Here is a 25,064-nt window from a genome sequence, read left to right as displayed (position 1 = left end):
ACTGTACTGTCCAAGAGAGTAGGCATCGAACCCGCATCTAGGTTGAGAAGGGGAAAATCAGTAGCTAAGGAACGAGTCTCGTGTCTCTTGGTTGAAGAAGGGTAGAAAGGCATGACAACGCAATAGAGAATGACCAGGTCGATCGGTTTGTTGTCCTCACATAGAAAAAAGGTGGCTAAACATAACAAAAATGGGACGTAATCCGCATATGCTGCCTGGATATTTGTTCCTCTGGGCAACCATACCTCCCTCACCACTCTATGCGTCCGTGGAGGTACATCGTACTGGTGCGCCCACTGTCCGAATGGGCCTCGCATGCTCTTAGTCTAACTTTTTTGCTGTTAGTATAACGCCAGCAGTCAAGTCAAGCAATGCTACTGCTAAAGTGATGCCACATTTAACTAATGCCGCACTCAGTCTAATGCCACCGATAAATTTAAGCAATGCCATTTAATGTCACTAGATTATTTCAGGGTTAGTTGTTGATTGTGGATGTATTAAAGATTTTTCAACTAAGGCATTCTAATGATGTTGCACAGCCAGTATACCAACGATGAAACTTGTTACTACCTTCAGATTTTTGCACTGTTAATGCTTATAGATTACATACTACTTTCATGAGATAAGTTAATTTTTTTATACAGTGTCACCAAAATGCCAAGGCGCTGATGTCATTTTATTTTGGTTAAACTGCACAAAAAATTAAGAAGACAAGAGGAAAGGTTAAGAGTGGGCACCTCCTCCTCCGGCTATTCTCTTGATTCGTTCGATCAAGTTTTTATGTTTGATCAATTATCAAGATTGGGGTAGCAATTTTTAAGGTCCCCCCGAGTTCGAAATGATATTTACCTTGGAGGTACATGGTTTGCAATTTTTTTATACTGTCATTAGTTAATAATGCTAGTTACCTTCAGACTTTTCTATTTGGTTTATGCTCATGCACAGCTAGTATACCAATGCTGAAACGTGTTACCTTTACATTTCGTATTGTTAATTCTTATAGAAATCTTCCAGTGCCAGAGTTTATTGAAATCTGTTCAGTAAAACCATTGTACTGTACCCTGTAATAAAATAACTACTCTACTGTTGATATTTGTAGTATTCGAAATTTCGAATGGTGTTGCATTAGCGTATGGACATAAATAAAGGGTGGCAAGCTTTCCCAGATATGTGCTCAAGAAAACTACTACCTGTTTTTCTAAATACTAGTAGACGTTTGGGTACTTTAAACTGAACCGCAAAAACCTCTTATATTAAGAAACATAGGAGGTAGAGTTCACTCAAATTATCCCAGTAAAGCTAGTCACACCTTTGTTAAAATTAATGTTCATTATGTTATCGGAGGAGGTCTGTAAGTTTGTCTCTAATGCCTGTCGACTACATACCTGACATCATGATGTAATGTTAAGTCATTTCCTTTTGTACAGTGTCACTAAATTGTCAAGGCGGTGATGGCATTTTATTTTAGTTGAACTGCACAAAATATGCTTAAAAGAAGAGGAAAGGTTAGGAATCGATCATTCTTTCAGAAAGAACTATATATGCCTTTCTGACATGAGCCTTTGTTGCCTTATTTATTCCTTCAAAAAGGTGGTTAGAAACAGTCTTGCTACCTTTTCCCATTAAGAAATTGGAATGCTTATATTTGTGAGTCTATGCTTCAACTAGTGCCACTTTTATAGTAATCACACTTTCAATATCTATGCAAACAGGGATGCTCGAGTTTAGTGGAACTGCACAAAAAGTCCAACTGGTTCAACATTAGGAGCATGTTTTCTCCCAAACCTTTATATCCAATTGGTGGCACTATGAGCTGTTCATTAAGAAGGTACATGGTTTGCTACTATCTTGCTACTCTTTTTGTACTGTCATTGGATAGTAATACTAGTGGTTTGCATGTGAATTTATTGGCAGGGTGGACCTACATTGGAGGTGCAGGACATGATTCAATGACTGGATGCTCAATTTCGGTTGTATCGATTTCACCTCTTCCATCACTGCGAACATGGATATCCTTGGTCTGATGAAGAATAGGCGCTATATTTCTGCTCTAAACAAGCAAATCAATTCAGTATGAAATTGTCCAGGGCAAAACATGATTGTACCAAATTGTCCAGTGCAAAGCATGACAGATCTAAGCGGAAGAGACATGTTTAAACTGAAAATACAAGGTGGGGTATATGTTTACTAGCTGCTTGATATTTGTGCAGACAGAGATGTCTGCCCGTTGCTATTTAGCAAACACACAAAGTGACCGCAATTTTGGTTGAACTGCACAAGAGAATAGTATAGTCACTGCATGCAGTGCCATTTGAAAATAGACACAGAAAGATTGGATAGTCACTTCATGGACTGCAGAAAAGTAGTACTGTACTATTTATTGGCCAACACTAGGTGCTTCATTGCTTTGGTCTGATTATACAATGGGCATCATTTTGCCTAAGTTAAAGTTTGTATTCCGAAAATAGTCTCGCCGTGTGATCAAGAGAAGACCAAATCATATTGCAGTGGATGTTCCTCCATCATGTGTGGTTCATTCCCATGGTTCTAGCTGTTGGTGAAACCACTTACGTTTGCAAGAGGAATTGTAGACTTCACAAACAAATTTGTCATTCAGTCTGTACTGAATGTTGGCCAAGAGAAGCATCCATGTTAGTAGGAAGAACATATGTTTTTTCTAGATCTTTGCTTTTGGAGCTACATATTTGTATATGATCTGTGAATCATTGAGATGCATTAACATGTTGATCTTATGTATGGGAATCGTACTAGTTGGTCTTAGTTGTGGCTGATCTTTGCTTTTGGAGCTACATATTTGTATATGATCTGTGAATCATTGAGATGCATTAACAGTTCCTTATATCTGTTCGCTCAGTGTTTACAAGTTACCGATCGATCACTAGCTAGCCTACTAATGAGCTCCCGGCTGTTTTAGTTGCGACGCAAGATCCGAAGTGGCAGTTTTTTGAATAGAAATGCCTACCTCTGAAGAATGACAAGCTGCTCTGAAGAAAATGCCATGCGAATCTGAAGAAACTGCTAGCAAAAACGTTCGCAAATGCCTTATCTCCCAGCTAAAGTTCATCAATTAATGCCCTCAGCTGCGACTTGTTGCATGCTGCTCCGCGTACTGGCTGCGAGCGATTTTGAATGCCCGCATGCAGCCGGCCGTAATTAAGGCAGCTAACTGATGCGAAAAAAGATGCGCTTTAATTGTTGCGGGCCTTTTAAATCCGTGGAATCATTATTGACAAGGAGGGAGATGATTCGAGTGCACTCGTTTGACCGTAAGGCCGGCGTGCGACCCAGCACGGACGGGACGAGACGGCACAGTCAGAATTTTAGTTTCTCTAGTTTTCCACGGCAAGCTGGCGCGCTAAGCCATGCCTGCTTCATTATGCATTGAATTCCGATGACCGTCGCGCTACCTTCCGCTTATAAGTACTGTTTCTCGGCCTTCTATGGTGGCACCGTGACCCAACTCGCCCTATCCTCATAAGCCCCCACCGGCCCGACGTTGCTCGCCACTTATCCTCACTCTCGCCACGTCCGCCATGCCCCCGCCCGTCCGCGATAGGCGTGGCCGGAGGCGGTCACCGCCGGAACTAGTGTTCGGTTTTTCACCGGAAGGCAGACGGAGGGAGGAGGCATTCTATCAGTCTTTAGATGGCAATTCGGAGATCGAGGACTTGTTGGAGCGCGACCGCCTGGCGGAGGAGCAGGAGTTGTTGGAGCGCAACCGCTTGGCGGATGAGCAGCGTATCGCCGATTTGCGCCGCCAGCGGGACATGGAGCAGCAGCGCACCGACGCTCTGAGTCGCGAGCAGAGCGCACGCACGTGGGCCGACTACGTGGAGGCCGGCGCCCGGCAAATAGCCCTGGAGGCTGTCGGGCACGCACGCGTTCGCGACGCCGATTTTTACTACCAGCTCATCAAGTGGGTTTCCCGCTTAGAAGCCGAAGCTTCGGTGGACCACGCCGGCATGGAAAGGGCCAACGTGCGCGAGCAACGCGCCCTATCGCACCTCTGGCAAGTCCGAGGCGAGGCGGAGGACGCCGGTGCCGGCGTTTAGCGTGTACCGCAGATGGCGGCCGGCATCGTCTAGTTAGCTAAGAGTAAGTTAGTACTTGTACGCTACTAGAGTATTAGTGGAAGTAGATAGTTAACTTGGCTATGCTGGTTGTCAATGGAAGTTCAGTACTCTATATGTGGATCAGACCTGTTACTTTGCTCTGAATGTTGAACTTTCCATTTGAACATATGGAATGGGCTATTATTTTTTTAAATGGGTTGTATTTGTCCTCCACGGGTTTAGAGGCTGACTTGTGGGCCTACCAAGTTGACGCGTACACAACCAGGAGATGATTGTACGTGGAGAGGATAACAGCAGGGACCCGCCAAGGTCATGGCAGTACGCAAGCAAAGTGCCTCCTTATTTCAATCCAATAAAAAATGGCTCCTCGTAATGGATTTCTGACATCTGGGTCCCATGCCATTGTCAACGTAGTCAATAAACGAGAGAGTTGCACAACGAGCGGCTGACATCAGGGACCCAGCAGCTCGCCCAATTATTTTTGTTTTGGGTTAATTTGATAAATGCCACTCCAAATCTGGTGTTTCTAAGAAATGCCATTGCAATTTCCAAACTTTGAAAAATGCCATTTCATGCCATCCCCAGTGGCATTTTTCAAAGTTTGCAAATTGCAGTGGCGTTTTCCAAAGTTTGCAAAAATTGCAGTGGCATTTTTCAAAGTTTGGAAATTGCAGTGGCATTTTTATGAATCGCCATATTTGTTGTGGCATTTATCTAATTTGTTTTTAAGACGGAAGCAGGGTGTCAACTGGGCTGTGCGGGGCACTCTGGCATGTGTAGACAGCCTTCTCTTTTATGTTTACCACAGACCAGCTCAGTATTTTTTTTTCTTTCTGAAAATGGCTAGCCCAGTTTTTGTGTGATTTGCCAAGTAAGTCGCTTTGTCAGGCCTATTGGGCTGCAAATCTTTCAAGACAAGGAGAGCTTCATTCGGCTGGACGAGAAAATGGCCTATCAGTAATGAGAAATGGGATGTACATTTTTAAAACACATCAAACCGGCAATTACTTTCAAATTTCTTTTTTTCATTTCAAGATTTTAAATTGCATTAATGTTTATGCGTGGACAATTTGTTCGATTTTATATTGATATACATTTATTTTTAAAATCAGTTTAAATGTGACTCGAAATTTCGGGATTAAAAACAGTTCGAACCGCACCGAAATATGCAACATTTCGTATAATTTTTTAACCGTGGCCACAATATGGACTGTAATGCTAACAAAAAGAATATGGGCTCCAAAAAAACCTTCAGAATTAGCAAATGGGCTGTAAATTATTAGAAATAATGGCAGATGGGTTGTATGCTGTTTTCCACAGATTTGAGGCTTTCTTAAAAAAAGGTTGACGCACAAGCAGTGACTGTTGGATGTCCATCCAACGGCCGTCGTGCTTCTTCAATCTCTACTCTTCCTGCTCCAGCCGCTCAAACAAGCGCCGGCGGGACTGCCTGCTCCCTCCTCCCCGCGGCCGGCTGTGCTGCCGCGCAGGCTTCACCGCCCCACCGTACTTCCATCGCTGGCCTAGCCATCCCTCTGCTCACTCACACCTGTTGTTATTCTCCGGCGACGGCAGACGAACCAGTAAACCCTCGTATAGTCGTACTCCCCTCCGCGTGGGAAACAACTGCCGAGTCTTCCCTGCCTCCGTGTCGTTCCCTTCCTAGGCCTCGCCGTCGTCCACCGCCCTGGTGCTCCCGGCGCGGCCTGGTCAACGTGGTCAACGACCGACATGCATCTGAAGTGGACTGTACGTGGAGAGGCTGACAGCTGGGTCCACGGCAGCACGCAAGGAAATGCCTCCTTATTACGTGCAAAATAATGATTCCTCCACCTGACATCTGGGACCCACCGAAAGGGCCTCTGTATTTCACGAAAAAAACGTTACCGCTGCTGACAGCTCGGACCCACCAGCTATATCTTCGCACGCAAGGAAGTGCGTCCTTATTACGCACAAAAAATGAATACTCCCCCTGCTAGCTGGGACCCAGTATAATGGTAGGCTGACTTGTGGGCCTACTAAGTTGACGGGGACGGAGGGTTTTGTCAACTTAGTCAATATGCACGATTCTAGCTCCAGTGACCGTATGATGTCCATCCAACGGCCGTAGTGCTTCTTCAACCTCTGGTCTTGTTGCTCCAGCCGCCCAAAGCAGCGCCGGTCGTGCCGCATGCTCCTGCCTCCCATGGTCGGCTGTACTGCCGCGGAGAACTCACCGCCCCCTACTATTCCCACCGCTGGCCAGGCCCTGGGGCGACAACAGCCTCACACGGCAGCCGAACCAGTGAACCCTCGTACTCCTCTCCGCGCGGGCTTCCACTGTCGCGTCTTCCCCGGCTACGTGTCATCCCCTTCCTAGGCCTCGCCGTCGTCCACCGCCCTGGTGCTCTCGGCGCGGCGCGGTCAACGTGGACAAGGAACGGCTTCCATCGGACGTGGACTGTACATGGAGAGGCTGACAGCTGGGTCCACAGCCACAGCAAGGAAGTGCCTCCTTATTACGCGGAAAATAATTATTCCTCCACCTGATAGCAGGGACCCACCGGACGGGCCACCGTATTTCGCAAAAAAAACGTTTCCCCGTGACTGCGGGGACCCACCAGCTACATCTTCGCACGCAAGGAAGTGCGTCCGGGAAAAAAACGATTCGCCCCCCTGACTGTTGGGACCCACCAGCTACATCTTCGCAGACAAGGAAGTGCCTGACAGTCGGGACCCACCTGGTCGAAGCGTACGTAGCATTGTCATTCTGGTCGCGAACGTGTACATACATACTGGTCGATGTAGAGGCGCGCACGTGTCGTAGTAGAAGCGCGCACGTAGCATGTACACGTATGTACAGCGGCCAGTGTGCAAGAAAGAAAATACGGCCACGTACGTACATACGGGCAGGGTCTCGAACGCCTACTCGCGCATACGTACGGCCAGGGCTCTTGTACATGGCTAGGTCGAAACGGAGAAACAGCGTCGTCGTCGTGTTCATGGGGAGCCAACCGGCTGGGTCGGAACGGAATGCGTCGTCGTGTTTATCGGGAGGGCTTGGACGGAACAGCCGATGAAAACGAGGCCTGGCGTACCGCAGAACGGAGGAAATGGCCTTGTGTTCGACCGGCCACGTTTGAAACGGGATCCTATTCATCGGGAGGGGTCTGGCGTACCGTAAAACGGAGGAAACAGACCTCCTACGGTCGAAACGGGGGTCCTGTTGATCGGGAGGGGTGTGGCGTACCGCAAAATGGAGGAAACGGACTTGTGTTGGAGCGCTACGGTCGAAACGGGGGTCCTGTTCATCGGGAGGGGTGTGGCGTACCGCAAAACGGGACTCCATGAGACACTGTTCATCTCCACCGTCGACCCCCTCCAGCCTCCACGGGCTACTGTTCATCCACCGTCGACCTCCTCTAGCCTCCACCTGTGACTGTTCATCCACGGGCTCCTGTTCATCCAGCCTCCACCACGTGCTACTCCACCGGCTACTGTTCAACCAGCCCTCTCCACGGGCTCCTGTTCAACCACCCCTCCACAGGCTACTGTTCATCCAGCCCTCCACCGTCTACTGTTCATTCTGCCCTCCACGGGGTGGTCTTGTTCATCCTGCCCTCCACGGGGTCCTGTTCATCCAGCCCCAACTGGCTCGATCGATCGGGGTCCTGTTCATCCAGAGGCAACACCACGGGGTCCTGTTCATCCACCCCCACCGGGAACTGTTCATCCAAACCCCCCCAGCAACGCTCACTGTTCATCCAGAGGCAGCATCGATCGGCTTCAGTTAGCAGCAGTAGCGAAGGAATCGCTCGATCGGGTTCAGTTAATAGCCATCGATCGATCGCTCGGGTTTAGTAACGCGTAGCCTGAGTGCAATCACTCGGGTTCAGTTAGAGCCCAACGCCTCGCTCGGGTTCAGTTAGAGCCAACGCCTCGCACACACGCGCGTACGTGTACGAGAGAAACGCGCATCGCTCGGCCCCCAACCTCCCACCGTAACCGGGAACTCCCCGAAATTTTCCTCGCCCTCGCTTCTACCACGGTTTTTTCCGTCATGGACGGCCCAAAGAATGTCATGCAGCTGCGTCTCCGGCCCGCCCAGGACGAAAAGCCCATTTTCTGTCATGATTTTTTGTCATAGAAGTAGGAGCCCACCACATCTATGATGATACCGGATTTTGTCACAATTATTGTCATAGAAGTGTCATATTTATGACAGAAAAAAAATTCGTTCGGCCTAAAATGTCACGGATGTGTCTTTTTTGTAGTGTTATGCAGGTTGCAACCAAACACCATGTCATATGTGCGCCTAATGCAATGCGGGCAACCAAACGCTGGGTCAAAAATGATTGTCTTATGCAACTAGGGGCGGGCATGCAGGCAACCAAACTATGTGCATCTCGGGTTTTTTGGCCTGCATCCCCTCAAACCGGCTCAATAGAGCCAGGCTCGCCGGGCCAGGCTGAATCGGCAATGTAACCAAACATGCCCTAGAAGACCATGGCCAAATCTTTTCCGTGTCTTTCTTGAGTGAAATATAAGAAGAGGATAAACAGAGCCGACAGAATAGGGAGACACGTGCAAATTCATGGTTTCTTACCGGAAACTGCACCGTGGCCTGCCCGTCGCCGGCCTATATTTGACCTGCTGTCATCTTGCTGCCACCAATAATGACTGATTCGGTGAGTGAGAAGATCTGAAAGATAACTAATCCAGTGGTTTCGTCATAGCCCATGAGACCTTTTTTTTATGAAGGTTGCATTTGTTAACTTAAAATGTAGCATCAAGCGGATACAATCATGATGAACAACACCCGGTCTCTGCATATCTAGAATGCACACCGTCAAACACGAATTGTCTCATAAAAAAAAATAAACACCACAAATCGACAACAGTAAAGTGAGTTTGGTGTGTGGCGTAGGATTAGATCAGATCAGATCAGATCCGAGGACGGGACATGGGCATGCGCTCTATGCTATGCTATGCATGCGTATTATTGGACTAGATAGTAGGCCACTCTAGTACTAGCCACTAATCATGCAAATCAAACTGTGCGTGACTCGATCATTTGAGATTGTGCAATAGTACCACTACTTCGGTGCATGTGCATGTGCATCATTTATCTTCGAGGAAGAAAACAGGGCAACCTCCGTGTCGGCTGGGTGATAATCGGATTGCCCTCCTTGGATGGCACATGGGATCTCTCCCCATGTTAGCCGTGCGCCTCAACCATTCCCAACATGACTCATTTTGCGTTGATGGCTTTGCAACATAGGCCGTGTTGCGTTCCGTCAATTTGTATGGTTCATATAAAATAAACGTTTTCATTGTAATGTGGTTTATGTGGTGACCACCTCTCTTGTTGCCTCGTCCGTTGCAACATGACTCACGTTGCGACTGCAATGTGGACCATGTTGCCTTGTCCTTTGCAGCATGGTCCGTGCCCTATGTTGGTGGCTGTAACATGGGCCTGTTGCAATTTCCGCCGAGCTTTCACAAGGACAAGGGTCACACAGGCAAGGTAGTGGACTGCGTGACCCAAAATTAGTCGACTGAGCACTAGCCTTTTCCAGGAAAAATTAGTCGATCTGTGCGCACTTACAAGAGATCATTCGGTCGAAATACGGGAAAACTCCACCAAATTCTTTATGGAAACGGAGTTTTGCTAATTCTCCCCGGAACTGGAAGATCATTTCGAGATCTTCGAGCATATTCGAGGGTTCAATGTGTACCCTTTTCAAGGAAATAGAGAATAGCTCGAACATCATTCAAACAAAGTTTGATTCTTTATCAGATCATAAAAACCTACTTTTCAAGAAGACTTGGGGAAAATAACAGGATTGGAAAAGTTCGAAGAGACTGAGGAAGACAAATCCATTGTCGAGTCCTGCAGAGTGATAACATCGAGTAGTGGGGGCTGGCTTCCACCCCTGAAAGAGCTTGATTTACCAGAAATCCCGCCGAGTCCTAGTGGGCCTAGATTCCGCGATAAGTTCCGAGTAGCGAAAAAAATTATCCCTAAAGTCGAAACTAAAAGGAACGTATAAACCAATGCTTCCATAGATTCGATCCTGGTTTATTTACAATTATAACTTCCACATCTATTCATTTGTCATTTAACAGAGAGACGCCATGTAGGCATGTACCGATGTGCGTCCCTCCTTTTGCGCGCCATCCAGAATGGCTCTGGCTGCCTTTGCTGAAATCCTCTACCTTTGCCTTTGGTTGCTTGGCTTGTGGACGGGACAAGCTCGATCAACATTCAGCCCCATAGCCATAACTGAACCAAGTGATGGGCAAGATAGCTCCTCTAGATAGATAGGGTTTGGTTGGTTGGTTCGCTCGCTGGCTCGCCGGACGGACGGCATGGCAAATTGACGCCGCACCTAACTGGCAAAGCCCAATGTCTCGCATCATGCCGGCAGGTTGTTCCATCGGCTAGACAAAATTTTAAAGAGTTGTTACGTACATCCAATGTTACCCATGCATACAAGACACGGTATTCAACTAGCCTTGATGGGACGTACGTTATTATTAGTGCGGGTCTCTCTCCTCGGTTCCTTGTGCTGAAGTTTGTGGCGCAACAGCAACAAAAGGTTAGCAAAGTGTGGCGCAACGGCGCGTTATATGCATGAGCAGTAGCTATCCCGGCAACAACAAGATGGGGATCTAACATTATTTTGCACATGTCCATCACAGATCAAAAGGTTATTTGACATGTATAAATGAAAATCGAACTTACGGTTGGAGCAGCATGCGTGGTACGTTGATTTTTGGAGATGCTAACATTTGTTTGGTCCACAAGCACTCTACTTACTAGTACAGTGACTATACATTGTTGTCCACTCTTTCAAAAACAAAAAACAAAAAGAAAGCACTATCACAAGTCCATGCATTTTTGTTTTCTTTTTTGAGAAGAGGCACAAATCCAAGTATCCACTATCCAACCCAACCGGTAATGCCTGCTGGCTATGAGCTTTTACTTGCTTTTGCTATGGCAAAGAGTACCACAAGTGTACTAATTTTGAGTCAAAACCAAATAAAAATACATGAACTACTAGTAGTACGTAGCCATATAATCTAGTAGTACGTAGCCATATAATATACCAGCTACCATGAGAATGGAAAGACCTCTGTCTGAATAAAACATGAGCAATGATGACAGTTAGACCACCAAATCTAGTTGGTGCGACTACTACTTCACTATTTAACTAATCATGCCAAAGACTAGTGTTCAATATAATTAGTAGCACCCACCTGGCCTTGCTTGTTTAGGATGAACTCAACAATGGAACAAGTGTTAAATAATTAGTTGGTGAGAGAAGTTGACCACTGCCTACATCTCATGCAACTGCTACATCTCGAGTCCCTCTTCCAAAAGCACCATAATTGAAAAGTAACACTAGCAATTCTCCTAATCTAATAACCTTTTGGGTTAGACCAGTCCACAAGAGGCAGGAACCCCGAGGCCCCTGTCTTGTGATATCCGTGTTGGCCTTTTCAGTAGCAACATGCAAATCATCTCCATTGTGGCCTTCCTTATCGTATTTTATCGTAGAAAATGTGCTGGAAAAGAGGCAATTATTCTGCAGTTTCAGACTAGGTGAGGAGCTTAGCTTGTGTTTGCTAGTGTAAAGCTAATGGGATGGAGCCTAGAGGACTAGAGGCTTTCTTTTCCAAGTGGCAATGATGGGCTCAATTAGTGTTATCTGCTGGGGAGTCTCATGCAAATGCAAGCAAGGCTTCACGCTACAGGTTAAACGTAGGCCTGCACAACTGTTAGTCAGTACTAATACTGATTACTGAACATCCATTTCGAAAGTACAACTAACTGAACATTAATGATTGTATTTCGTCTTCATGGTTACAGGCTAAACTCTAGCTTCGCCGCCATGCATGCGCTCCCGTCGTACCACTGTCGTGATTGCTTATGCCGATAACTATCTCGAAAGCTTTGGGTTTTGTGGCTTTGTGCGGCGTGCTTGCCCTGCCTTGTGTTTTGCTTGTGGCAAGAGGACAATGAGATGCACTCAACTGATCGTACCTGCAGATTGGCGTATGCTGGTTGTATACTCGCTCTGCTTGATTAGTGCAGCAGAGTGTGGCGGCTAACGAAACGTATTCGGGGGCACCAGCAACAGAAGCGACGGACCAACAAGCTGGCAATTTTTGGTTTGCCGATGAATTGCTCTCGAAAGATTCCACAAGTCTTGTTGCCAAAATAAACCAGGAAGAACCGTCACAACAGAGTAGAGAAACAACTAACCAACCAAAGGAGTCTTTGCTTGGTGGATTTTCCTTTCTTAGGAGAGCTTGATAAGGGCATCTTTAAGTCGAACCCGTAAATCTCCCGCAACCGTTCGGACCACACTGTCCGGATCGCAGAAGCCATCCAACGCGGACGCGATTTTTTTCGCAAACCGGAGACAAGTGGGGGAGGTTTGCGGGAGTCCGGACCGCTCTCAAGCCCACTTCTGACCGCCCTTGCCCACCAAAAAACCCTTCCACACCCTCCCGCGCGCGCTCCCGCCCGGCACCAGCTACCCGCATTCATGCCGCTGTAGAGCGCGCCACTCCGCATTGAAGACGGCTCAGGGCGAACGCGACCTCTCACGGCCTCTGCCATTGAAGCGACGCGCCGGCCGAGGGCACCACCCGCTGCCCACCCACCTGAACACGCCTCCTCGCCGTATTGGTACATCTTCATTAACCCGGTACTAATGGTCTACCAGCACCCGGGCCTGGCTCGTGCCACGTGGTGGCACTTTAGCGCCGGTTCATGCCGAACCGGTAGTAAAGGGGGGGCCTTTAGTCTCCACTCTTTAGTGCCGGTTGCAGAACCGGCACTAAAGGCCCTTACGAACCGGCGCTAAAGCCCGGTTCTGCACTAGTGTGAACACGCCTCCTCGCCGTATTCGTACACCTTCATTAACCCCGCGTGGAAGCCGAGAAAGCTACTCCGGCCACACGTCCGTTTAGGAGCGGGCCGGCATTAAACGCCACGCCAGCCGAGCTCCTCCCGTCCGCCCTCTATTTAAACGATGGCAGGCGCCGGGCAAGAATCACACCCCTCCGCCGCTCCCCCATCTCCTCCTTCACAAATTTCTTCACCATTTCGATGGCATTCAACGGGCAAGAACAGGAGTTCTCCGGCATAAAAGACGGCATGGTGGCCCACCGAGCCCGACGGATACGAGCGAGGCAGCTCGCTGCTCCACTTCCCTCCCCTAGGCCGTCGGAGTAAGTAGCCGCCCCAATCCGGCGCGTGGTTCACAACTCGCCGCTCCAAGCCAGCTCACGAAGGAGTGGCGAGTTGCTCCAGGCTAGCACGGTGGCATGGGCATGGACGACGCCTCGTCGTACCGGCCCTCCAGTGCCTATGACGGCCCCATCCATCGCCGATGCGCGCATAGCCGTGGCATGCAGGTAGACGCAGAAGCAGGGTGAGCGAAGAGCAACAGTGGCCAGCGCCTCCCCGTCCGGCGCCATCACCGAGGAGAAGTAAACACGGGAGTCCGCCGCCATCACCGAGGAGAAGTGAAACACGAGAGTCCACCGCCATCACCGAGGAGAAGTAAAACACGGGAGTCCGCCGCCGCTTGGGTCCCACGAAGGCCACCGCCTAGGCGACACCGGCGTACACAGTCGGTGTCTTGCCCGGTTCTTCTCTTTGGAGGACCTCCGTCGATCCCATATGGGCTTCACGAAAGCGGAGGCGCTGCCTTCCCCCGGTGGTTCCACTCCGATGAGTGGCGGGGAAGCGATCCATGCTTTGTGCTGAAGCATATACCTCCGAGGCTCCCGGCAGTCCGGTGATCGAGCTGCGGACATGAGGAAGACAAAGGGATCCGCGGACGGCGATTTAGATTAGGTATTAATTATACCTTCAGAGCCAGACTAGCACCGTTGATGTAAATGTATTAAAATCCGTCATGTTTATATGAAAATGCGGCTTTTTTTATATGAAATATGGCTGTGTTTGCACCGGTTGGTTTGAGTTGTTGTGAAAATATTTGCGGCTAGCGTTGAATGGCTGCCTCCCGCATCCGTGTTCACGGATACGGAAGGTTTTTTGCAGATTGCCGTTGGAGATGCCCTAAGTTGATAGTGCTGGGAGCTTTGGTTAAGGGCCCATTTTGGAGCTCTCCGGCCCCGAGCTCCTCCGGCGACTCCTACCGGTGAACCGAGTGGGCCAGCTCCGTGGAGCACAAATCCGGGATCAGAGATCACCTCCAGCACAAAATCGCCGAGCAGCTGAAAACTGCATCCACGAAATTCTGCTTCTCATAACATTCAGCCGCGGCAATGTGACTCCCTCGAGGGGACGATTGAACCAGTCGACATGACATTTGCCCAAGCTTCCCACTCCCTTGGGGAAACCTGATGCCTCCACACCACCGTCGCCCCGCTCTTGGTTTTATCAGCAGAAGCATTAGCACGGGCTCTTGTTGTTTGCTGAATCCCTAGGCTGCAACAGGGTAACCGTCGGTTCAGATAGCCTAAATGTCATTACAACCATGCAAGATGAGATCCATTCTGCAGGGGTTGCAGCGGCAATCTTCAGTGGTTGTTAGTTACTTCCTCTCCAGAGAATTTGCCAAGATGGAGTATGTTCATGAATACAATTACAGAGAAGCAAAAATCATGATCCTGCTACATGGTTATTACATGACCCACCTTCCTCTATTGTACCTCTGCTTATCAATGATATAACCCTGTTTATGCTGTTTATGAATGAATAAAGTTTTGAGGTCAGTTTCAAAAATAACTTTTGAAAAATAAAAAGGTTCAAGGTCAAAAAAAGAAATTGCTCACAAAGCAGAGCAAAGAAGCCTGATGCTTCTTACAGCTTAGACTAGAAAAAGGATATGAACCAACAGGAAGATCCATTGGCCTTGCCTACAATAGACTGTCTACAGAGCAGGAATCTGAAAACCCGAAGCTGAGCTGGGCCAGATCAGCATTGTACAAGTCTGTCAACATGAATAGAGTTGCCCAGAAACAACAGAGAACGACAAGCAAATAAATAGAGATCCAAAACTGAAAACACAGAGACAGTACAATCAAAGTTAAGGAATTTCAAACTGATGCAATGCCAATTTAGTTCTCACGTTTCACAAATCCATGATACAGTCTAGTGACTGGTTATAGATACTGGACGGGGAGCACAACGTATCACAAGACTAATACATGGGTGGAATCAATTGAAACTGGGGCAGATGGGCCCCTTCGACAGGCCAAGGCGAACCTCCATCCCGTGGTGCATGTCCGGTATGCGGAGGCTGTCAGAGTCTTGGGGCACTGCAAAGTGGACAAGGAAACAAGAACTAATTAACACAAGCACGGCAGGACATTTCTGGCAGCAATGTAAACAACACAAGGAAAGGGTTAGGAACTTGCACGTGTAAACTTTGCACTGAAAGCTAATTTCTTAAGTATCGCAGCAGAACTCATAAGTGGAAAGCACAGACGATCATTGATGGACAGGCTTGCACTCTTTGACATGAAAAGCATATGCCTGGCTAAGGCAGTTAAAACTAAGGGGCAAGCTTGGTTGACAAAATTGTGGAACACTTTGTTGTTGGTTATTGATGAGATTCCTCAAAAATAGATCGAGACCCATTAGCTACCTACCTTGTAAATATAGTTATAATAATGATCTCTGCTGTTATTATATATTCTAAATAAAGCACAAACTCTATGCTAGATGTAACTAGCGAGAAGTACACAAAATTGGCAACAGAACCATTTTAATAAAATGTATCACAATTTCCCAAGAACTGGTGTGTTCCAGGATCAAACCCCATCAGATCAATGTAAATTTTACTCGAGTGTGTTCCACTGTGAGCAAATAAGCTAATGCCAATAACAGCTGCCTAACACCGGCTAACCAATTCATAAGTCATAACTGGCAAGTTTGCACAAAAGCTTGCAGAGTTATGAAGCAGCAAGCAAAAGATTGATGGACAGAAAAGGATGGCAATCCTTACAGTTAAGGTAATCTTCAAATCCAAAATCATCCAAGGAACCTGTCATCGCCTCATATCCTAGCATAGATGATGGCAATGCACCTGGGGGCCTTTGGAACCTGGAAACACAGAAGTCATCAATCAAACGCTTTTAATGCGAGGCAGCAGCGAAGTCAAAAGAGCTTATAGCCTATATATTTTTAAGAAGAAAAATACTGAAGACAAGGACAAGCGACGTTCAAAAGTGTGTAAACAAAATGGAAATCACTCTTGATCAACTTCTTTAACAAAAGCTTTAATTGGCTTTGTCCAGGTTTTTCTAGAGGCTGAAGCCAACCCTTACATCCTAACCAGGTAATTGTAGGATGTCATGTCTCTATGTTTACTAAAGTTTATGCTCTCAAATGAAGTTCATTTAGCAGTATCTAGGACCCTTACTGCCACTGGGATTAATTCAAGAATATCTTATTTTCTTACAGCATTTTCAGTCATTTTTTTATGATTTGATGATGTTGATTGCTTTATCTTTTTCATCCTGAATCATATACATATTATGTTCTGTTCTATGATATAGCATGGTCAATTGCAATTGAGCTAGCAGCAGCTCATGGTCAACATGAGCTTGTTGAAGTTCTATTTCCTAAGACAAACGCAATTACATCTCTGCCAGTTTGGAGTCTTGATGGGATAATGAATACTGTGAGATTCCTGCATATGTGGAGATAATTGCTGTATTACTTCATTCTACCATAACCTGTATTCCTGAAGCTGCATGATTCATTTGTATCTCCTATTTGGATTGCAGTAATCTGTTATGTCGCATTGTACTTGACAGAGTGAGAAGTTCACCAGGATGTATGCATAATCATGACCTCTGAACATGCATGGACTGACCCATTTCTTGATGTATTACTGGACCTTTGATTGTTTCCACTTTCATATCCATAGAAGAACAAGGCAATTAAACATGATAAATCAGGGAAATTGTTTCCCCCATGGAAGCCTATATTTTCTTCAGAAATTCAAGAACTGGTAAAAGGAAATACAATATCAGCATTGGGAGGATACTGAATCCAGTCATGCAGGCAATCTTTAGGTATTACCATACTAGGATGGCAGATGGTATACCTAAATAGATATTTATGTATGCAAATTTAGTTGGCATTTTGTTTAACCAAGTTTGCTAAGCTAACAGAGGAAATAATGCAGATGCCTACTATTGAGGCTAACATTACTTCAGTTTTCCAACTGTAACACTTGCAGCGCTGTTGAAACCTGTCAAAGTGACCATGGGTTTTGTTGGAAGCCTGAATTACTAGCCATTTCAAAATTTATGTTTATGTTATCTTTATTTGTATGCCTTTGGCTCAATGGTTTGCATAACCATCCGAACTGATGTGGCCTTGTAAGTACCCCATTCAGTTTTTTTCATCACTGTTCTATGATGTATAATCTTCATGCCACTGTCCATTCAGTGTAATTTTCACTGAATCTTCTCGTTCCTTTGTTGGGCCAGAGTCTTTATTTGTTTCTGGCTGCAGTTGTGCACTACACTAGAACTAGAACTTACATTGGCATGCATTCCAGGTACTTACACCTGATAAAGCAATATGCCCCTTGATGTACTGAAAACAGCAAGGCTTGCTGTTAGCACCATCACTCTGCTATAACAGCAAAGCAGTGCTTCAAACCTTTCTTTTGTGTATCTCATCAAGAAAATGACATGGTTTGACAAAGAGAATCCTACTTGCGCAATTATGTAATTAAATCTACCGGTTCACTGCAATCGGATAAAACAAACGATCCATCTGACGGACAGTGAACGGGGCGCGCAACGTTTAGGACCAGCCCAGTGCAAGATATTAACGCATCTGGTGTGGTCAAACTGACCCAAAATTCCTCTAGACGCCCTCAATCAAATTGCAGCGGCCAGATGATGGATGCCGCTGAAGCTGGGCAAAACCTAGAGCGGGATTGTAGTTTCCCGGGAGGGGAAAGGAGGGGGGCGGCGGGGGAGCGAACGAGCTGGTACCTGGAGAGGATCTGGGCGTCGAGATCCCTGCGGATGTTGAAGGCGGATCCGTAGATGGCCTCGGTCCCGAACTTCTTCTTCTCGTCCCAGAACTTGGCCTCCTGCAACCAATAAAAAAACTCGGAATCAGCGCGCGCTAGGGTTTGGGGGATAGAACGGGGGCGGATCGGGGAGGGGGGAGGGTTTACCTTGTGGATGGTGGCCTGGACGGGGTGCGCCGGCGCGAGGTCGCCGCGGACGCTGTCGTTGACGCCGAAGCGGAGGACGTCGTGGGTCTCGCCCAGCTCCTTCTTCGTCATCGGGCCGCCGCCGCTCGCCATCGCCGCCGCTGAGCCTCTGTTTTTTCCTCTCTCGCTGCTCTCCCTGTTGTCTTGGGGTCGTGGTTTCTTTCTTTGTGAAGAAGCAAGGGAGGAGCAGGCTGGGGCTGGGTGATATATTGTTTGCGGCCGTGTCCGGCTGGGCGTCCAACTCGCTTGGGCCGGCCCAGCTACCGCTACGCTCGCACAAAAAAAAAGACATCTTGGTTTCTTTAGTCAAACGGACGGCAATTTTCTGGCAAAAATACATTGAGCACAAAGTTGCCATGCTTGCCAACTAAACATGTCATCCTCGCGTCACTGAAATTGCCATAGAATACCATGGTCAAATCCCGAACATTCGGGATTTTTTATCGGGGTCCAAAATTTATGTGCCATTGACACTACATTTACAAAAAAAAAAAAAAAAACCTCGACCCAAGGGGAGAGAAATCCCGACAACACACAGCGAGGGGCCTTCTTTGTTCAAACTCTGGTTGGTAGCCCCACTCCAGGAGGTCTTTACCACCGTGCTAGACGCACGTTCTCAACACTACATTTAAAACATTTGTCTAACCCAATTCCAAAGTGGTGTTGACAAAACCTCCATTAGTGCAAATACTAATTCTGGCTGTTTTCCTTCTTATTATTATTATGGGAACCTCCATGAAAAGATAGTATAATTGGATTTATCTTCAGAAATACTTACAAATGTGAGAGTAATCCACAAAATAAAACTTTTATAAATTGGGAGTAGTGGCAATAACTAATTAATTATATCTTGCAGATTGCCTTTGGAATCCCTTTTATTTCTTGTCATCTACTTAGATGGATGCTTCAGTCCTGAATTACGTGGAAGGCCGTGATGACTGCACCTGCATCAGAATGTTTTCCGAGAGTTTATTTTTATTTGATGTTCATTGAAATCTGTATGCTTACTCACCCTAAATCATTCCTTCTGCCTGACTATAGGTTCTCATAACTGGGATCATCACTCTGATGCTCATGCTGCTATGACGGTGTAGTGTAGGTGTACGTACTTGCTAAATATTATTTCCCCAGTAAATTCCTTTACTAGATAAGAATTGTTAGTTTCAAATATGAGGTCATTTGCTATTTTTATGGTGGTTTGCTAGCAGGTTGTTTCAGACCAGATAAAATTAATACCAACTTCAATCGTATTATGAAAATTGCAAATTTTGAACAAAATGCATGCTATGGAGACTTTTGGGGCTTACGAAGCAATTCCTCAAGTGACAGTAGTCTATAAATCTCTGCAAGTCATAACAGTAGACATCTGCCAACAACATAGCACAGGTTCTAAGGATATGTTATAGCTGTCACATAAACACATACCAACTTCAACCGTATTTATTAAAAAATGCAAATTTTGAACGAAACACATGCTATGGAAATTTTTAGGACTTACAGAGCAATTCCTCAAGTCACAGTACAGTCTATAAATCTCTGCAAGTCACAGTGCAACATCATGCATAACAGTAGACATCTGCGAACAACATCGTGGCCAGGTTCCAAGGATATGCTACTGCTCCCCAATCTATATATACATTTCGCGTCCCGTGTCAGTTCAATAACGGTTACAGTTTGGACATTTTAATGAAGGATAAGGTCTGCAGCCGCAAAGCTCAAAATCATGAAGCTGGAGATCCATCCAAAAGCAGAAGCTCTGGCCTACTTCAGCAGGCAGTCCTTGAAGCCCGTCTCCAGCTCTTCCCGGTTGAGGTTCCTGCCGATGAACACAATCTTGTTGATGCGCGGCTCATTGGGCTCCCACATCCTGTCAGGAGATCCCTGGAAAATGTCGTGCACTCCCTACAGATGGAGAACATGGATGTGGCAGTTAGGTCGCTTAACAAGAGAGTGGACAACACAACACCTAGCTAATTGTTCGTCCATTTGTGAAAATTTAAAAGAAAAATTATCATAGGCTTATACAAGCAATCTTCAGACAGGTCAAAAAAAATGTCCAGTGACACTCTAGCATCGGCAACATCGACCTTGATCTAGATCAGGAGGGACAAAAAAAGGTTCTTAGATCAGGAGTAGAAGTTAAAGAACCATTAAGATCAAGCAGCTGGTGCTTGGGCGTGGAAACGTAGGTACACCAACTGCTATAAAGCGAAGCAAAGCGCATAGCGCTGAAAGTGCAGAAAGCTCAATAAACACAAACGAACACGACTGGGATTGACCAGCCAGCTGGGTAGGTTTGTTTGTTCCTTTCTATTGGGAAGGAGTGGTTGTTGGCATGGATTATCTTGTTATAAATTCTGCAGAGATTGTGAGTGTGAAGAAATGGCACTACCATCAAAGAAAGACAGCTGTCAAATGGATTCGCTAACTAGCAGAGCAAATAAGAACATGAAAGGAAAGACAAGCTGCTTGTTTTATAAACAGACATGTCTTTTCTACCGACAAATAATTTTCTAAGACTGTTTGGACCCAGTGTGTCCTTTAACAAGTCACTAGAGAAGACATGATTAGTTTCCATTCACAAGAACAGGAGAACAAATTGAACTGGATAAACTAAAGGCTAGAGTAACAAATACCTGAAAGACGAAGCGTTGAGGCATTCCACTGACAGAGAGCAGCCCCTTCATCCGGTATATGTCATCACTGCGTTCCAGCAGTAGGTTCCCCAACCACATGTCAGCCTGAATGAGGACATGTAAGACGTTTGTCCCAATATACAGAACCTCATAATGTGCAGGGTCATAAATAAACATCCAGAAATTCATCTTAGCTATCTCGAGAAGATATAAAATGTAAGACATGTAATTTTAAGTCTGACCTTTTCAAGATCCATCTCCCCTTCGCAAACAATGCTTACAGAAGAAACACCAGGATCATGGGTGTGATCATGTGCATGATGGTCTACAAGAAGCAAACAACATTAATTCACTTCATATTGCAGAGCTATATGATATTTAAGATTTGTAGATCACCACACAAATAATACTATGCTCACCATGTTTATGGTCATGATCATGATGATGGTGATCGTGGTCATGGTCATGTTCATGTTCATGCTTGTGTTCATGTTCATGTTCGTGCTCATCATGTGGTTCTTCAGTGACAGCACTCTCAATCCTGAAACATAAATGAAATCCAATTTCCTTTATGGTCAATGTTCCCTAATTTGAGCAACTAGAGCTAAATTTTAAGGGAAAATAAAGAACGATCACTAGGTGAAGTATACGTGGCATGCACTGTTTAGTGATTGTAAATACCCAACTAAACCAGATGATTCTACCCAAGAAAAACTAAACCAAATGATGACATGTTTGGTAAATGATTAAATTACAAGTATATCAGCAAGCATAAGAAGTCACTGATGATATTTCAAAGAGTACATGTCCATATTTAACAAATAGCTAATCTATATTGGATTGAGCCATCTAATGTGTGTATAATTAATTGATGGCATCATTTTAAATCAACTCTAGACATGGTCCATTTAATTATTTAATAGCAATACCTTAGGTCACACTGTAACCCATCAAGTCACAGTGGCTGTAGATCTTGCATCTCTCAATGCTAGTAAATACAATATGCCTGATATATAGTTAGTACTATACTCATACATTAAGCATAACATGTCATTTCATTATGGTTGAACAAATCAGATCATTCTATCCACACAGCAGTAAAAGTATGGATCTCTCAGCGCTAGCAGGCAACTCCGTGTGAGTAACATCTACCATAGTTACGCTTGTAGATGTATCATTCCAGTGTGCTTGAATAATTTAGATAATTTCAATACACGAGTTTCTTTTCCCTTGACTAGGAGGGCATATAACCATATGAAAGATAGTGTTTTGTTTGTAAAAACGGAAGGTCCAAAAAAGGCGATGAAAGAAAGGAACCTCTCCAAATCAAAGCCTCCAATTCCAAGCACATAATCCAAATCAACTTTACCATACTGAGCTCGTTTCAAATTAGCCATGCGATTGATACTCTGCATGCACAAAACGTGATGTAAGGAATAACCACATGGCAAAAAAAGAGTAAAATGAATGTACTGTACTGACCCTTATACGCTCAACCAAGGAAGAAACTTCAGGCTCGCTAACAAGGTCAGTCTGCACGAAGTAACAAGAAATTAGCTCCTCAACCATCAAGGATAGAAATAATACAAAGGGCCCCATAATTATACACACATGACTACACATTAACCAGCATGTATTGGTCACAAAAACATTACCTTGTTAATTATAATTCTGTCAGCATAAGCAATTTGCTGAACTGCCTCATTGACTATACCCTTGGGCTTAACTTCGTCCAAATGCAACCTTGCATGCTTTGAATCCACTAGAGTAACAACACCATCTAGCTTGACATCATTAAAAACTGTATCTTCTGCGTAGAATGTCTGTATTATGGGTGCTGGGTTTGCTAAACCTGAAAAACAGATAGATGGCAGGTCAGAGAATTCGACATGGTAATACAATAAAAAGCAACTAAGAATATTAAAGTTCTCAAAGTTGGGGCGATGTTTAACCTCGAGAGAATTACATCTAACAGGTTTTCTTGATTATGGTGGAGATCCTGTTCCTACAAAGTTTCATTACCTGTGGTTTCAATAACAAGATGGTCAAACTTTCCCTTCTTCTTGTCAACCAATTCACCGATCATTCGTACTAAATCACCACGCACAGTGCAGCAAAGGCAACCATTGTTCAGCATCATTATGTCCTCAGCTCCAGCAGTTTGTGCGGCAACTAACGAACCATCAATGTCAACTTCACCATACTGCAAGATAGATAGTGGCATCAAATCAGCTTCTCCTTGCCTACTTTAGCTGGCGTCATGGCCGTTTTAAAGTGATCGATCACTGATGAACTAGGTAAATTAAGAATGCCTTTTCAGATTGAGAAGACTAGCATAGCATGTGTCCAAGAATAAAAAGCTAACCCTGCTCAGGGACTTGAAGAATAAACATCCAACAAAAAAGAGTTACTCATACAGACATACCTCGTTCTCAATGACAGCGATCCGTTTTCCATGGTGAGATGTCAGTATGTGATTTAGTAAAGTTGTCTGTGAACAGAAACAAGAGGCAAACTATGAATACAACAGAGACAAGGGCACATGGTATCAAAACTAAAAAACGTTAACAATATGTACACAATGGATATATACATATAGTGGAACTCTTTTACGCTTTACGGTGCTCCACTTACGTCCTAAGAGATAGGAGGATTATTTTGATTCTAGCCATCCTCTAAACATTCTGCATATGAAAAGCCACTAGCTGGGCTGCTATGCCAGAACGAATGTTCTATATGCATTAAGTTCTCACTTTGCAATTTACTAACAATGATCGGCACATTTGGGTGCACTGTGAAATTTTGACTGCAGGTCAAAGTGCCAAAGGCGCATAGCTACACGATTAGTCCTAGTGTTATCTGTCAATCGATGCTCTAAATCTCACAGTTCAGATGAAAAAAATTCCAGAGCGAACTATCTCAAGGTTTCAGTGACCCTGATGCTGGCTAGGTGCTGCTCTAACTAGCTTAGACTCTACAAAATTCCATTAACGCGGATACGCAACAATATGGTAATCTAAGCAATTTCCCAAAAAAAATGGTAATCTAGCAAAACAGCATCGTTGCGGGAGAGCGTGTATGCTACACGGCTCGGGCGCATGGTGGGAGCTACGGGATTTTGTTTTGGGGGGCGCCCTGACCGACCTTGCCGGAGCCGAGGAAGCCGGTGATGATGGTGGCGGGGATGCGGTTGTCGGGCGGGATCACCGTGTCGACGTCCGCGCCCTCCTCCGTGGTGGAGGCGGCCGACGCGGCGAAGCGCCGCGGCGCCCGCCACGACAGCGCGGCGTAGCAGGAGCGCGAGGCGGCGCGGAGGCGGAGGCGCAGGGGGAGGAGGGAGGCGGGGCCGCGCGCGGACAGGCCGAGCGCCGCGGCCCTGGAGACGGCCGGCGAGGCGGCGGAGCAGAGCGCCGCCATGGCGGACTGCGGGGAGCGGGAGAGGGTGGAGCGGGGTAGCGCAGTGGATATTGTGGGACGGACCAATGGTGCGAGTGCGAGGAGGAGCTCCCATTCAGCTTCAGGCGTGCCGAATTTGGGCTTCCTCCGAGGCCGGATTTGGGAGTGGGCCATTACTTGAAAGTGGGTCGAGCGAACGGGCTGGCAGTAAGATCTAATCTGGATATTGATTGAGTTAGGAGGATCAACTCAAAAAAAAAAATTTGAGTTACAAGGATAATTGATATTTTTTTTTTGAAACTCAAGGATAATTGATTTGATGCCAACATTTGGCATTGCCGATACTTGCAAGTCAACAATTGGCAATATCAAGTAAACAAGGTAACCAACTAAACACTAGTCAATATTTGTCATTTATCAAATGTTGGCAATGCCGAATTTTGGCATCAAACCAATTATGCCCATAATTCTTCAGTTTGTGGTTTGGTTCAACTCAAAAAAAAGTTTATGATTTGGTTTTATTATAGAAATAAAAACGAAATTGATTAAAAAATAATGTTAGTTTTTAAGGATCTCAGCCCGAACACCCTTATTTGCCATTGGATTGAACGCACACATCTTGGCGCACGTGACTCCCGGCGACTCATTCGTGTCAAGGGCAAAGTCGACCGAACATTTTTTCACTCGTGCACCGCATTCTCTCCTTCACGCACTATTTCGCTTCC

The 25,064-nt window shown here is 45.8% G+C and overlaps 2 protein-coding genes across 2 annotated transcripts; both read right to left on the bottom strand.

Annotated features, from left to right (window-relative positions):
* Window positions 1–15,148: 15,148 nt before the first annotated feature.
* LOC123145969 (cyclin-B1-2) lies at window positions 15,149–18,504 on the bottom strand. The gene is made up of 4 exons (XM_044565515.1): window positions 18,269–18,504; window positions 18,081–18,181; window positions 16,070–16,167; window positions 15,149–15,380 (listed from the first exon to the last, which is right to left on the bottom strand). Exons 1-4 carry the CDS (start codon window positions 18,398–18,400, stop codon window positions 15,280–15,282), a joined length of 432 nt encoding a protein of 143 aa, XP_044421450.1. The 5' UTR covers window positions 18,401–18,504; the 3' UTR covers window positions 15,149–15,279.
* Window positions 18,505–19,721: 1,217 nt separating this feature from the next.
* Window positions 19,722–24,435, bottom strand: LOC123145968 (P-loop guanosine triphosphatase YjiA). Its single transcript, XM_044565514.1, has 10 exons — window positions 24,088–24,435; window positions 23,369–23,434; window positions 22,966–23,146; window positions 22,599–22,795; window positions 22,426–22,476; window positions 22,261–22,352; window positions 21,363–21,484; window positions 21,186–21,268; window positions 20,944–21,048; window positions 19,722–20,209 (listed from the first exon to the last, which is right to left on the bottom strand). The coding sequence occupies exons 1-10, from the start codon at window positions 24,358–24,360 to the stop codon at window positions 20,069–20,071; spliced, it is 1,311 nt and encodes a 436-aa protein (XP_044421449.1). The 5' UTR covers window positions 24,361–24,435; the 3' UTR covers window positions 19,722–20,068.
* Between the last annotated feature and the right edge of the window lie 629 nt (window positions 24,436–25,064).

The sequence above is a fragment of the Triticum aestivum genome, chromosome 6D, assembly GCF_018294505.1.
Source record: "Triticum aestivum cultivar Chinese Spring chromosome 6D, IWGSC CS RefSeq v2.1, whole genome shotgun sequence".
NCBI lineage: Eukaryota > Viridiplantae > Streptophyta > Magnoliopsida > Poales > Poaceae > Triticum > Triticum aestivum.
Note: the sequence above shows the minus strand (reverse complement) of the source record. Positions and strands in the feature narration are given on the sequence as shown.